This window comes from Scyliorhinus canicula, chromosome 19, assembly GCF_902713615.1.
Source record: "Scyliorhinus canicula chromosome 19, sScyCan1.1, whole genome shotgun sequence".
NCBI lineage: Eukaryota > Metazoa > Chordata > Chondrichthyes > Carcharhiniformes > Scyliorhinidae > Scyliorhinus > Scyliorhinus canicula.
This window is the reverse complement of record NC_052164.1, coordinates 3410177-3426165: the sequence shown is the minus strand read 5'-3', so window position 1 is coordinate 3426165 and position 15989 is coordinate 3410177. Positions and strand designations below refer to the sequence as shown.

General features: G+C 44.1%; 2 protein-coding genes across 14 annotated transcripts in view; one reads left to right on the top strand and one right to left on the bottom strand.

Moving 5' to 3' along the window:
* Positions 1-5569, bottom strand: part of odad4 (outer dynein arm docking complex subunit 4) — a 91941-nt gene extending 86372 nt beyond the window's left edge. For 10 of the 11 annotated variants that reach the window (XM_038779487.1, XM_038779489.1, XM_038779491.1 and 7 more), the window contains exons 1-3: positions 5326-5569; positions 1105-1236; positions 76-229 (exon numbers count right to left, since the gene is read on the bottom strand). In XM_038779487.1, coding sequence (XP_038635415.1) covers positions 76-229; positions 1105-1236; positions 5326-5448 — 409 coding nt within the window. In that variant the 5' untranslated portion in view covers positions 5449-5569. The remainder of the gene's footprint in view (positions 1-75; positions 230-1104; positions 1237-5325) is intronic. The other variant, XM_038779493.1, reaches the window with a different exon arrangement.
* A 3526-nt stretch (positions 5570-9095) lies between these two features.
* Positions 9096-15989, top strand: part of LOC119954563 (ATP-citrate synthase) — a 102093-nt gene continuing 95199 nt past the window's right edge. For all 3 annotated transcript variants that reach the window (XM_038779905.1, XM_038779904.1, XM_038779903.1), the window contains exon 1: positions 9096-9253. The gene's annotated coding sequence lies outside the window, so the exon portion shown is untranslated. The remainder of the gene's footprint in view (positions 9254-15989) is intronic.

Below are 15989 nucleotides of genomic sequence, written 5' to 3'. Positions count from 1 at the left end.
CTGTCATTAGAAACACAGAGAGAGAGAGAGAGAGTGGAAGATCAGAGGCAATTCCTTCAACTAACACACACTTACTTCCAACAGAGTTGTCAATAGCTTCCCGAGCCTTCTGAATTCCCAGACGGAAATTGTGGTCATCTGGGCGGAGTTTATGTCCTCGATGGTAAAACATTAAAGCAAGTTCAAACTCGCCCTTAGCATACAGGGTTTCAGCCTTCCGGTAAAGACCCTAAAAAAGCAATAACATATATTTTTTAATTTATTGTTTTAAAAATGTGTGCATTAATTTTAATAAACACCGGACTACTTTGCAGGGCACTTTTAATCCTGGATCCCTTAGTTCTTAAATGTTTACGAGGTTGAAATTTACATTGCCAGTATACAGTACAACGCATCGATAGTCTGCACCACTGGGACAATCCCAGGCTTAATGCCAAACAGATTTCAACTTTTAAGTGCATCCCATTGAGATGCCCCCAAAACCCAGAGCTTATTCATACAAGTACATGAACCATCCCAGTTTATTACTGGTCTGAGCTGGGTTTGCTGATTTGAGTTGGGAGCTAATGGTTCATGGCCTTAGCCAGGACTAAGTGGGGCAATCACCAGAGTTCCTGCTTAAAATACCTCTCCCTCCCACTGACCTCCTGGTAGGGGGAACTTTGATAGAGGTATTCAAAATCATGACAGAGTGAATCGAGAAGAGCTGTTCCCATTGGTGGAAGGGTTGAGAAGCAGAAGATACAGATTTAGGTGGCAACCTGAGTAAAAGCTTTAATGCAGCGAAAGGTTCAGACCTGGAATGCAGGAAGGGTGTGATTGAGGGGAAATTGATTTCTGAATTTCAAAGGGAATGGAATAAGCAGTTTAAGAGCTAAAATTGCAGGGCATCGGGGAAAGTTGTGGGGGGGGGGGGGGGGGGGGGCTCGTTTCATTGTTCTTGCAGAGAGCAGGAATTGACTTGAAGGGTTGAATGGCCTGACCTGTGCTGTAACATTTCTCTGATTCTATACACACAAAACCCTATGCATTCAGGTGCAGTGTCAAAGGAAGAGTGACATCAAAGGTAGAAATCCACAAAATTAATTGTCAGACTAACGTTACCTTGTAGAATTCTTTATTGCCCAATTGGGAAGCCTCTGCATCTTTCAGAGCAAGTGTGGTATTCCCAATTGCCAAATAGCATCGCGATCGGGCAACCAGACAGTTCCTGTTCTTTGGTTCTTGCTGAAGGGCCTGCAACAGATATTTTCACAAACTCCAACATCCAGAAAATGTTTTAATGATTTGTTTTGGGTTTGTTAAGATGAAGGTTAACCCTGAATGAACACTTTCCATCTCCACTACATAGAACCAAAACACTCCCAGGACAGGTACAGCATGGGGTTAGATACAGAGTAAAGCTCCCTCTACACTGTCCCCATCAAACACTCCCAGGACAGGTACAGCATGGGGTTAGATACAGAATAAAGCTCCCTCTACACTGTCCCCATCAAACACTCCCAGGACAGGTACAGCACGGGGTTAGATACAGAGTAAAGCTCCCTCTACACTGTCCCCATCAAACACTCCCAGGACAGGTACAGCACGGGGTTAGATACAGAGTAAAGCTCCCTCTGCACTGTCCCTATCAAACACTCCCAGGACAGGTACAGCACGGGGTTAGATACAGAGTAAAGCTCCCTCAGCACTGTCCCCATCAAACATTCCCAGGACAGATACAGCACGGGGTTAGATACAGAGTAAAGCTCCCTCTACACTGTCCCCATCAAACACTCCCAAGACAGGTACAGCACGGGGTTAGATAGATAGATAGAGAAATACAGCACAGAACAGGCCCTTTGGCCCACGATGTTGCGCCAAATTTTTGTCCTAGGTTAATCATAGAATTTTGGACAATTTTTCATGGCCAATCCACCCAACCTGCACATCTTTGGACTGTGGGAGGAAACCGGAGTACCCGGAGGAAACCCACGCAGTCATGGGGAGGATGTGCAGACTCCACACAGACAGCGACCCAAGTCGAAATCGACCTTGGGACCCTGGAGCTGTGAAGCAATTGTGCTATCCACAATGCTACCGTGCTGCCCTTAAGAAGTTAACCTACACTCCATTATTCTACCCTAATCCATGTACCTATCCAATAGCCGCTTGAAGGTCCCTAACTTTTCCGACTCAACTACTTCCACAGGCAGTGCATTCCATGCCCCCACTACTCTGGGTAAAGAACCTACCTCTGACATCCCCTCTATATCTTCCACCATTTATCTTAAATTTATGTCCCCTTGTAATGGTGTGTTCCACCCGGGGAAAAAGTCTCTGACTGTCTACTCTATCTATTCCTCTAATCATCTTATAAACCTCTATCAAGTCGCCCCTCATCCTTCTCCGTTCTAATGAGAAAAGGCCTAGCATCCTCAACCTTTCCTCGTATGACCTACTCTCCATTCCAGGCAACATCCTGGTAAATCTCCTTTGCACCTTTTCCAAAGCTTCCACATCCTTCCTAAAATGAGGTGACCAGAACTGCACACACTACTCCAAATGTGGCCTGACCAAGGTTTTGTACAGCTGCATCATCACCTCACGGCTCTTAAATTCAATCCCTCTGCTAATGAACGCTAGCACACCATAGGCCTTCTTCACAGCTCTATCCACTTGAGTGGCAACTTTCAAAGATCTATGAACATAGACCCCAAGATCTCTCTGCTCCTCCACATTGCCAAGAACCCTACCATTAACCCTGTATTCCGCATTCATATTTGTCCTTCCAAAATGGACAACCTCACACTTGTCAGGGTTAAACTCCATCTGCCACTTCTCAGCCCAGCTCTGCATTCTATCTATGCCTCTTTGAAGCCGACAACAGCCCTCCTCACTATCCACAACTCCACCAATCTTCGTATCATCTGCAAATTTACTGACCCACCCTTCAACTCCCTCATCGAAGTCGTTAATAAAAATCACAAACAGCAGAGGACCCAGAACTGATCCCTGCGGTACGCCACTGATAACTGGGCTCCAGGCTGAATATTTGCCATCCACCACCACTCTCTGACTTCTATCGGTTAGCCAGTTTGTTATCCAACTGGCAAAATTTCCCACTATCCCATGCCTCCTTACTTTCTGCATAAGCCTACCATGGGGAACCTTACCAAATGCCTTACTAAAATCCATGTACACTACATCCACTGCTTTACCTTCATCCACATGCTTGGTCACCTCCTCAAAGAAGTCAATAAGACTTGTAAGGCAAGACCTACCCCTCACAAATCCGTGCTGACTATCCCTAATCAAGCAATGCCTTTCCAGATGCTCAGAAATCCTATCCCTCAGTACCCTTTCCATTACTTTGCCTACCACCGAAGTAAGACTAACTGGCCTGTAATTCCCAGGGTTATCCCTATTCCCTTTTATGAACAGGGGCACGACATTCGCCACTCTCCAATCCTCTGGTACCACCCCTGTTGACAGCGAGGATGAAAAGATCATTGCCAACGGCTCTGCAATTTCATTTCTTGCTTCCCATAGAATCATTGGATATATCCCGTCAGGCCCGGGGGACTTGTCTATCCTCAACTTTTTCAAAACGCGCAACATATCTTCCTTCCTGACAAGTATCTCCTCAAGCTTATCAGTCTGCTTCACGCTGTCCTCTCCAACAATATGGCCCCTCTCGTTTGTAAATACTGAAGAAAAATACTTGTTCAAGACCTCTCCTATCTCTTCAGACTCAATACACAATCTCCCGCTACTGTCCTTAGTCGGACCTACCCTCGCTCTAGTCATTCTCATATTTCTCACATATGTGTAAAAGGCCTTGGGGTTTTCCTTGATCCTACCCGCCAAAGATTTTTCATGCCCTCTCTTAGCTCTCCTAATCCCTTTCTTCAGTTCCCGCCTGGCTATCTTGTATCCCTCCAGCGCCCTGTCTGAACCTTGTTTCTTCAGCCTTACATAAGTCTACTTCTTCCTCTTAACAAGACATTCAATCTCCCTTGTCAACCATGGTTCCCTCACTCGACCATCTCTTCCCTGCCTGACAGGGACATACATATCAAAGACACACAGTACCTGTTCCTTGAACAAGTTCCACATTTCACTTGTGTCCTTCCCTGACAGCCTATGTTCCCAACTTCTGCACTTCAATTCTTGTCTGAGTTAGATACAGAGTAAAGCTCCCTCCACACTGTCCCCATCAAACACTCCCAGGACAGGTACAGCACACCGTTAGATACAGAGTAAAGCTCTCCCTACATTGTCCCCATCAAAAACTCCCAGGACAGGTACAGCACGGGGTTAGATACAGAATAAAGCTCCCTCTGCACAGTCCCCATCAAACACTCCCAGGACAGGTACAGCACGGGGTTAGATACAGAGTAAAGCTCCCTCTACAGTGTCCCCATCAATACTCCCAGGACAGGTACAGCACGGGGTCAGATACAGAGTAAAGCTCCCTCTACACAGTCCCCATCAAACACTCCCAGGACAGGTACAGCACGGGGTTAGATACAGAGTAAAGCTCCCTCTACACAGTCCCCATCAAACACTCCCAGGACAGGTACAGCACGGGGTTAGATACAGAGTAAAGCTCCCTCTACACTGTCCCCATCAAACACTCCCAGGACAGGTACAGCATGGGGTTAGATACAGAGTAAAGCTCCCTCTACACTGTCCCCATCAAACACTCGCAGGACAGTCTCTTCCATAATATAAAAGTTCACTATGTAGATGTAGGAAATGTAATAAAACCAGAAAATGCGGAAAGACTGGGCGGGTGTGTCTGTATCTGTGGCGATAGAGCAGTTATCCAGTCCATATGACTTCTTCGGAGCTAATTGGTGGGCTGAATGTGATGGTTTTTATACTGTTTCAGAGAGGATGGACTAAATGGTCAGGAATGGATGGAGCAAGGTGAGAACTGCAGCCTCTTCGAAATGGATGTATGGGAAGAGGAAATGCATCCTATGGAACTGAACAGGATTTGCAGGGAACTGTGCATCCTCCCATTCCCGGCGCCATTTGCTAAACACAAAGGGCTCCAGATGATTGTTGTGGCCAGGGGGCTGGATGGGAAATCGGATTCGAGTTGGGAAAGAATTCGCGGGGAATTTGCACCGTATTGAAGCTCACTCCCGCCCCAATTCCCCGGAGAAACAAAGGATAATCCAGATGATAGAAATGGCCAGAGTCACGATGCCCCCGGGTCACATTACTGCAACAGCCTCCAATTCTGGGAAACACTCCTTACAGTTACAACACCGCTCGCCTGCACTCGTTAATCTAGTCACTAGCTGTGGTTGGTGATCTTCCCATTTTACTTACGTGTGTGTAACTGTTGATCGCCTTTTCATACTCTCCCAGCATGTACAACCGGTCTCCCTCCGATTTATAAGTGAGGTACGAGCAGACTGGGCCCTTTATAATCTCCTCCTCATCGTCACCCATATCCCTCTGTCTCTGTCTCTGTTCCTGTCTCTGTCTGTTTGTCCCTGTCTGTATCTGTCCCTGTCTCTGCCCCTGTCTCTGTTCCTGTCTCTGTCTGTTTGTCCCTGTCTGTATCTGTCCCTGTCTCTGCCCCTGACTCTGTCTCTGTCTCTGTTCCTGTCTCTGCCCCCGCCCCTGACTCTGTCTCTGTTCCTGTCTCTGTCTCTGTTCCTGTCTCTGTCTCTGCCCCCGCCCCTGACTCTGTCTCTGTTCCTGTCTCTGTCTCTGCCCCCGCCCCTGACTCTGCCCCTGTCTCTGTCTCTCTGTCTCCGTTCGGTCGCTCTTTCCCTATCTCTCTGTCTCTCTGTCTCTCTGGTTGGATTCCCCGCCCGGAGCTTCTGGCTGCTACAATCTGTTTGGAATGTAACCAGCCTGTCTCCTAGCAACCCCCTAACAACCGGACGCCGGGCCACTTCGATAAAGGCCACTTCTGATTCATTTCATTTGAAATGTACATCAATCATCCGATGCCAATATTTGCTAATCACCCCTGACTTTTTCAAAGTGCCAAGACAATAATGCAGGAATTTGCCCGGGGTGCTTCAAACCATCCATGATAATATCCTGATAAACATGAGAACACCACCACTTGCAAGTGCAAACCCCAGGACATCCGAACCTGGAGCTATATCAGCTGTTCCTTCATTGTCACTGGGTTAAAATCTAGGAAATCCCCCCCTAACAGCCCTGTAGTTCCCATCATATGGACTGTAGTGATTCAAGGATGTGGAGATGCCGGCGTTGGACTGGGGTGAGCACAGTAAAAAGTGATGGAATGAATAAAGGAATGAATAAAAAACAATATTAATTTCACACTTATTTAAAGTTATTTAATGTTTATATTATTTTATACTCGGAATGTGAGCATATATTCAATAATATATTATATTTATTCCCATTGTAGTGAGGAAACCTGGGAACCTGACTCTACAACAACTCTGCTACTTTTGGTTTATTTTGGCGTTAAATGCTCTAGAAAAGGGTTTATAATGTGGCACTTTGCAAACACTTTCTTTCATACTTAATGCTAAGGACTGCTCCATAGTGAAAATCCCCACTTTCTACTAACAAAATCTGCTTTTATGCTAATCTGCTTGTTATCATGCTCTGGGGAAATGATAAATCCAATATATACTCACTTCAATATCTCACCAGGCATATATAACAGGGTAAAAACTACACAACGGATTTATTAAGAAATAAAATAAAATAAAGCAAAAGTCAAATAACAGTGGCTAGATTAATCACAACGTTTCACTTCAGCCATGAAACAACGAAAAGCCTTATTCAATGCTCCGAGCTACTTTGAGCTAATTGTTCATGATAACAGTGCAATGAAATGGACAAATTGGGCAAAAGTTCTTGACTGGATTTCTCCATCATCTGAGGCGTGAAGCTATCAATCAACATCAACACCTGATACCCAGGCTACAATATCTTCTCTAACAGAAATTCCAAACCATTCTCTTCTCTTGGTTTATATTTAAATTATTAAACAGTGGCATCTTTCTGGACCTCTTGTCCTTTATTCTGGATGAATTAATTACTAAAGCCAAATGTTGGGGCAACTTGAGAGCACATGGTGTGCAAGTTTCCTCAATTAGAATTAAAGGCAAAAAGAGAAGTAAATAAACCATTTTCATAATAATGATGTGGAGATGCCGGCGTTGGACTGGGGTGAGCACAGTAAGAAGTCTTACAACACCAGGTTAAAGTCCAACAGGTTTGTTTCAAATCACTAGCTTTCGGAGCACAGCTCCTTTGTCAGGTTAATGAAGAGGTGGGTTCCACAAACACATGTACAGACAAATTCAATGATGGAAGATGATAATTTGAATGCAGTCTTTGCAGGTAATTTTTTCCAATTAAGGGGCAATTTAGCATGGCCAATCCACCTACCCTGCACATATTTTCGGTTGTGGGGGTTATGCAGATGGGGAGAATGTGCAAACTCCACACAGAAAGTGACCCGGGGCCAGGATCGAACCTGGGTCCTCTGAGTCATGTGGCAGCAATGCTAACCACTGCACCACTGTGCTGCCCAATGGCAGATGACATTTAATACAGGGAAGACATTTGTCTGGTAGTGGAGGTAAACTGAATCTTACATTTTTAAAGGGGGATGCAAAAACATAGAGACCTGGAGATGTACATCTGTAACAGTGGCAGGACAAGTTGAGAAGGCTATTAAAGATGCATCCTGGATTCTTGGCTAAATAGAAGCATACAGTAAAAAAACAAGACTATTATGCTAAACATTTATAAAGCAAGCATGCAGGTGCAGCAAGCAGTTAGGAAAGCAAATGGTATGTTGGCCTTCATTGTAAAAGGATTTGAGTCCAGGAGCAAGGATATCTTACTGCTGTTATACAAGACCTTGGTAAGACCACACCTGGAGTATTGTGTGCAGTTTTGGTCTTAATTTGGAGAGTAGTGAAGGTTCATCAGATTAATTACAAGATGGCAGGATTGTCACATAAGGAGAGATTTGATCAACTGGGCCTGCAATCACTGGAATTTAGAAGAATGAGGTGGGATCTCATTGAAATGCACACAATTCTGACAGGGCTGGACAGATTTGGTGCAGAGATGATATTCCCTCTGGCTGGGACACCTGGGACAAGGGGTCACAGTCTCAGGATATGGGGTAATCCATTTAGGACTGAGATGAGGAGAAATGCCTTTACTTAGAGAGGGTGGTGAACCTGTGGAATTCTGTACCACAGAAGACTGTGGAGGCTAAGTCACTGAGTATATTTAAGGAAGTAGATATATTTCTAGATACTAAATACATCAAGAGTGGCGGGGGGGGAGGGGGGTTGTTGCATGATTATACTGAATGCTGGGGCAGGCTCATGGGTATTTCCAGCTCGAATTTTCTATGATTTTGTCCCAGTTGGAATAATGTGGCCACATTTTATTAATTTAGAGTACCCGATTCATTTTTTTCAATTAAGGGGCAATTTAGCATGGCCAATCCACCTTTGCCTGCACATCTTTGGGTTGTGGGGGCAAAACCCACGCAAACATGGGGAGAATGTGCAAACTCCACACGGATAGTGACCCAGAGCCGGGATCGAACCTGGGACCTCGGCACCGTGAGGCTGTAGGGCTAACCCACTGTGCCATTGTGCTGCCCTATAATGTGGCCAAATGACAGTAACTTCATTGCAGTGTTAATGTAAGCCCATTTGTGACAATAAAGATTATTAAATTTAATTAAATAAATGCACGAAGGGCAACTTTTGCTGGAAAATCTCAGCTGGTCTGGCAGCATCTGTAGAGAGAGAAAAGTGCTAAGGTTTCAAGTCCGATGACTCTTTGTCAAAGTTATGACTAGTTAGATCATTTTATTGCAGAGCCAGCACAGGTACAATGGGTTGAATACGCTCCTGGTCGACTGAGCCCCTGCATTATTATTCTGTATCTTTCCAGGGCTATGAGGACCACTCATGTTGCAGTTGCCCAGTCGGTCGCGCGGGGCTCCCTGGGAGTTGTAGGCAGAGAGCCGCCCGCACGGGTCCGCGGAGACTACACCTCCCAGCACGCACGGCGTGCGCCGGTGTGGCGAGGGGCTGGCGCGGTCAGGCGTTCACGTGATGCGCCGTGAGCCAACCAGCGGGCCGGGATGGCCGATCAGCAGAGGGTGAGGCGAGAGGCAGGCGACAGGCGAGGTCCGCCTCATAGAGCCGGCTGAGGGAGCGGGAGAGAGCGGCTGGAGCCGGCTGAGGGAGCGGGAGAGAGCGGTTGGAGCCGGCTGAGGGAGGTGAGGCAGGCTGGAGCGCTCAGCAGCAGATCCCGTCGCTTGTGGTGCGCGGCCTGGCTGAGGCCGGAGCCCGGGGCTGCCATGGCTACAGAGCCCGGGCCGCAGAGGGGAAAGCAGCTCCCGCGCAGCCTGCCTGCAAATCCCTGCAGCGTCTGGCTTTGCTGTGGGATCACTGCGAGCAGCACATTTAAAATGATGGAAGTGGAGAGAATACATTTTCTCTCAGTTATTCATGTTGAGCCTGAAGCAGATTCAATAAAAACTTTCAAAAGGGAATTGGATAAAGACTGTGGAAAGGAAAGGGTTGCAGGGCGAGGGGTACTGAGCAGGCACCCTGAACCCTGTGCTGCTGGATTGGAGCTGCCGTCACCCTTTTCACTGTCATTTCTGTACTTTATCACTTGGACAAAGTTATCTTCAATTGATAAAATAATCTAGTCGTATCCTCAAGGTAGTGTTTATAAAATGTTTTATGGCAGAACTTCAATTTTTCATTTATAGTTTGGGTACAGGGCTTTGGTGAATATTGAATCCACTTGGAAGCTATATTTGCTTTTATTGTAAATGTTTAACTTACAGTAAAAATAATTTCTCATCTTGTATGGTAGTGCTGTATGTTGTTAGCTCAGTGGAGACATGCTCATGTCTGTCAGGTTTTGGGTACTAGTCCCACTTTGAGGCTGGCAATGCCAATGCAATTCCGAGTGAATGTTGCAGTGTCCAAGATACTGAATTTTGGGTGAGAATGGGTGGCATGGCAGCACAGTTGTTAGCACTGTTGTGTCACAACCGATTCCCGGTTCGGTCACTGTCTGTATGGAGTCTGCATGATCTCCACGTGTCTGCATGTATTTCCTCCGGGTGCTCCGGTTTCCTCCCACAGTCCAAAGTTGTGCAGGTTAGGTGGATTGTTCAAAAAGGATAGGTGGGGTTACGGCGATAGAGTGGAGGTGTGGGCTTGGATGGGGCGCTCTGTCCAATGGCCGGTGCAGTCTCAATGGGCCGAATGGCTGCCTTCTGCACTGTAAATTCTATGATATGTGAAAGCTCTTGCAGCACTTACTCCCCAGTATTTTGGCCAATGTTTATGTCACCCAAATTGCAAAAATAGATTAGCTATTATCGCATTGCCGTTTGTGGGAGTCTGCAAGGTGCTTGCTGTTTCCTACATTATGAAAAACGGTTGCACTTCTAAAATAAGGTGCTTTGGGATCGGCTTGTGTAATAGTTAAGAAATGCTAAGGGAACAATTTTTTTTCATTCTAGCTGAACCCGTTTACCAAAAAGAGTATATAGTGAAATATCTGGTTAGTTGTGGGTACCAGGAATCTTGTGTAGATGAGGTTGAGCAAAGGTATGTTGCGTGGGGATATGTCAGAGGGTATCACTTCTTTGGAATTAGGAGCATATGCTAAACATACAAATGGGTAAAACTGAATTTTCTTAGTTTACTGTGGATTGTCATTAGCTGATTACTATCAAGATTGATGTCTGATTTTAAGATGCCAACATGACACAAATTGCAGTGCACTTTCATCACTGCCTATGAGTTGTAGTGGATGCACTGAGTTTTATTCACTCATCCATTTTGACAGTTGACACAGACCAGTTTATGGCTGTCTAGTGTACACTGCTGTTCAGAGACACTTTCCAGAGTTTCCAAGTAAATTATGATGAACTTTTATTCGAGGGAAAATAAATTAGCATTTTGGCAGGCTGCAACATTTGCTTTTTTAGAAATGAACTTTGCATACAATTAAACTTACATAGAATTATATCAGCCAGTACTCTGGAATAGATAATGGGTTACAGTGTATTTATGTCCAGGAACTGCTGGGAAACGGATATCTGATAACCAAGCCCACATCAGATTGTTTTCTTGTTCTCTCAGCAAACCTGAATAAGGTGCTGGATACTTGTAAATGTAAAAACTGGAGCTGTTTCTGAGAAGTGGAAAGTCACCAGGCAATCTGCGCTGCATATTTGTTTTCAATCGTTTTTCTGCCTGAAGGTGCTTGCTGTTTGTTGCTTCTGCAAGCATTCAGTATTTCATGAAGTTGAATGTCAGAAAGCTAGTGCAGCTGCTTTGCAATCCTCTTGGAATGAAATGTGCCTCAGTTTGTTTCTATTTTTAGGTATTATAAGCCATCAAACCAGCACCATTTTATCTAATACTGGAACTATACACGAGTAAAAATATAATATTAACTTTGTAGTGGTTACCTCTTTTATAGACCATTGTTTGTTCATGTGAATATTGTGATATAAAGGGGCTATATATAATGGGCCTACAAATATCCTACTACTTTTAGGTCTTCCCTTTGATGCTTATCCCCCTGAGGAATTGACAGCAAAAAACAGTTCAAATTGTTCTGGTGAATTTGAAATCAAATTCCTTTATTATCATGTAGTTTCCTCCCTCACTTGTAACCAGGAAATGCTAATAAATGCCGTGGCTATATGGTGCAGGTCAGAGGTTCGGGTTTTATGGTGACTTGCCTCCTGATTTCACAAAGCCTTTCCACCGCCTACAAGACCCGAGTCAGGAGTGTGATTGAATGTATCCTGTTTGTCTGGATGGGTGCAGCTCCACCATCTCTGGGGAACTTCAAACTCCACTTCATCAACCAGTTTAAACACTCGTTCCTTTTGCCACCAGCATGCTGTACTCCAGTGTGTACCATCTGCAAGTGACCTCCAAGTCACACATTGCTCCGTCTTGGACATATCTCATCATTTATCATTGGTGGGTTGGAATTGCTGCAACTCCTTATCTAAAACATTTTCACCTCATCAGCCGCTGCAGATCAAGGTGACCCAGAACCACCTTTTTCCATTTAGGGATTGAACTAGGGATTGAAAAGAATGCCAGTCTTGCCAGTGATACTCGCCACCTAAAGGATGAGTGGAAAATGGACCACTGCATGTCTCCTTAACTCTCCTCCTTATCCGTGTCTGTGTGGGTTTCGCCCCCACAACCCAAAAATGTGCAGAGTAGGTGGATTGGCCACACTAAATTGCCCCTTAATTGGAAAAAATAATTGGGTAATCTAAAATTAAAAAAAAAACTCTCCTCAAATTTATTTTCTTTGCTTTACAACCTCTTGTCTTCCCTGTACTCTGCAGAAATGTATTGAGATCCTTCACTCTTGCCTTGTTCTGTGTGGCAGCTTAGGAGGTAGGATTTCCTGTTCAGGAGCCCTTGAACTTGCCTTGATGCCGATGCCCTTGGGTCTATGCATGTCATCTTCTCCTGTATACTGGACTAGAATTCCAGACCAACCCAATCTGTACTAGATGTTTTCTGCCTGAGAATTTGGCAGCTTAGAGGATTGTTGTTCCGCAAATGGTTGCCAGCAGTTTTATATTTATAGTTGCTGTTTCACACCTAAGGGAATTGTCAGAATAGCATTAAAAAAAAAGTTTGATTTGTGTAACTTCTTTCTGTAATATAAATGCTGTCAGATTTTAGACCGCAAAGCTAGACACATTATTAGCCATGTGTGTATCCTTGTTTTAAATTAAATTGCTTATTGCATAAACTACCCCTAACTCCTGCAGTTTGTGTTGCTGGGATTGACTGAGATGTAACAATGGGCATTTAATATGTTTACCATGTGTCAATTTTGACTGAAACGGTACAGTTTACATAATACCTAAATTAAGCTAGAGAAAGGGCAGCACGGTGGCCTAGTGGTTAGCACAACCGCCTCACGGCGCTGAGGTCCCAGGTTCGATCCCGGCTCTGGGTCACTGTCTGTGTGGAGTTTGCACATTCTCCCCGTGTCTGCGTGGGTTTCGCCCCCACAACCCAAAAAATGTGCAGAGTAGGTGGATTGGCCACGCTAAATTGCCCCTTAATTGGAAAAAATAATTGGGTAATCTAAATTTATAAAAAAAAATTAAGCTAGAGAATATTATCGGGCAGCATGGTAGCACAGTGATTAGTACGGTTGCTTCACAGTGCCAGGGTCCTGGGTTCAGTTCACGGTTTGGGTCACTGTCTGTGCGGAGTCTGCATGTTTTCCTTGTGTCTGTGTGGGTTTCCTCCGGGTCCTCTGGTTCCCTTCCAGAAGTCCCAAAAGACATGCTGTTAAGTGAATTAGACATTCTGAATTCTCCCTCTGTGCACCTGAACAGGCGCCGTAATGTAGTGATTAGGGAATTTCCACAGTAATTTCATTGCAGTGTTAATGTAAGCCTACTTGTGACAATGAAGATTATTATTATTGTAAATAATCGGCATGTCAGGCAGCATCTTTGAGGAGAGGAAGAGAGTGTTAATCTATCGGATCGTTGACCAGTCAGAAGAGCTGCAGATCTTTCAGTTCTGATTGTGGATTAGGTCCAGAGGCCTGGCTCCTGCTGTGGGATTAATTTAATGGGATAGATTGAAACATGCCTGTTGAAGCATGTATTGATCAGACCACATCTGGAGTGTTGTTGGACATCAATTTTATCAAATATATATTGTCTTAGAGGAAGTGCAACACAGAATCACCAGAATAACATTGGGGCTTAAAGGGTTAAATTGAGGACAGATTGCATAAAGTTGGCTTTGATCACTTCAGTTAGAAGGGTGGAGAATCTAATCAAAATGTTTAAAATTATCAATTGATTTGATATAGTAGATGCAGGCATGCTCTTTCTTCTGATGGGTGTCTAAGAATGAGGTGCGGGCACAATCCAAAAATTATATTTACATAAGTTTGAAGTAAATAAATCACTTTTTCACAGTGGGTGGTGGAAATCAAGATCTTATTCCTCAGAACCAGTGGATACTGGGGAACAGTTGAACTTCTGAAATTTGCTGTGAACCCTCAAGTGAGGTTATGGATTGAAGTCCATCTCAGCCATGACCTAATAGAACGGAAAAGCAGTTTTGAGGGGCTTCCTGATGTTCCAGTGACCCCCACGGCAGTATAGAAAGGATTGCATTTATAATCATCCCTAGTTGGCCATTCGACTTTGGGCATTCCATTTCCAGTTTTTCCTTTATTGTGTTAGTTTTTTCTGTGCATTGTTGAGTGGGGTATGATGCACATGTAGCAGACATTTCCTTTGCTTTGTCCTCTCACTGCTACCAGAACTCTGCAAGTGCTGATAAAACTGCTATCCATCCGTTTGGAACTTCTGCATTGCTGATAAACTTGTTTGACAATAAATTATCATAATTTAAAAAATGGTGAAGCAGTGGTTAGCACTGCTGCCTACGGCACCGAGGACCCGGGTTCGATCCCAGCCCAAGGTCACTGCCCATGTGGAGTTTGCACATTCTCCCTGTGTCTGCGTGGGTCTTCCCCCCACAACCCAAAAGATGTGCAGGGTAGGTGGATTGGCCATGCTAAATTGCCCCTTAATTGGGAAAAGAAAAAATGAGTTAGTCTAAATTCATTTAAAAAAATGCTTGAAGTTACAGTACTGAAGATGATTGATGCAGGTAGGGCAGTGGTGGTTGTCTATATGGACTTCAGCATGGCCTTTGACAAGGTCCCTCGTGGTCGGACCTTTGCTGTTCGCAGTATATATAAATGATTTGGAGGAAAATGTAACTGGTCTGATTAGTAAGTTTGCAGACGACACAAAGGTTGGTGGAACTGCAGATAGCTCCAAAAAAACACACTCCTGAGCGATTACCAAAATAAGCAACAACAATTTTTTTTAAAACTAGCTGATTCATTAAAATTCAATTATCTGTTAGGAAATTGAGATAGTTTACAGGAATAAGGTGCAAGTTTAAGCTTAATTCATGTTTGTATTTGTGTGCTAAGAAAGGGATGAAACTTCAATTTAGCTTCGTGTTAAACAAAGGTGCCTACTAGCCTATAGTTTAATTTCACTTTATAAACTTTACCTGCATTGTATTTGAGGTTTTGCATCGTGAAATAACTACGGCCTTTTTAAAAACCTAAACTGTTGCTTAGCAACCAGAGGCCCCCACTAAAAAAAAAATTGGAGCCAGGTAACTCAGCAGCAAGGAGCCACCAAAGTTGTTTGGATGATATGTTTTAAAAATATTGGGATGTGGGCATCGCTGGTTATGCCCATCCCTGAGGGCATTTAAGAGTCAACCACATTGCTGTGGATCTTGAATCACATGGGTCAGACCAGGTAAAGATGGCAGATTTCCTTCCCTGAAGAACATTCATCAGTGAACCAGATGGGTTTTTAAAGACCCTCGACGATGGTGTAGAAGTCAGGTATTTTAAATACACTTAATATAGGTAAGAAGACTGTTTAAGACAGAAATATTAAATCCCAGTTTTAAAATGAAAGAAATATACAACTTCCAAACTCAGACATGTGTTTGGGAAAAACAGAACCACTGATAAAAACATCACATTTTTCCAAGGGCAAGGGCGGAATCCATAGCAACGAGGGATAAGGATGAAGGATTGTACGGTTCTCACGCCGCTCGAGATTAGGTTGAATCATATCCCATAAATTATACAAGCTAAAAAAAATATCTTGAACTATATTGCCTTGTTTTTAATAAATGGACAGTTAAAACATCGACTCAAATATAATATATATGTATATATTTGATTCCAACATTCTCAGTGAAACAATCTTATAAAAGACAGTTTGAGTTGTATGTTCTGAATTATGCCTAGCCTAGCATGATGAGATAACATGAGGTCTCCATGGTGGCAATAGGTAGGTCAGCATTAGACCAGTTTTGATAAAGCACAATATCCCATGAGAAACATACCAATAAGCAACAATTAGAAGTGGC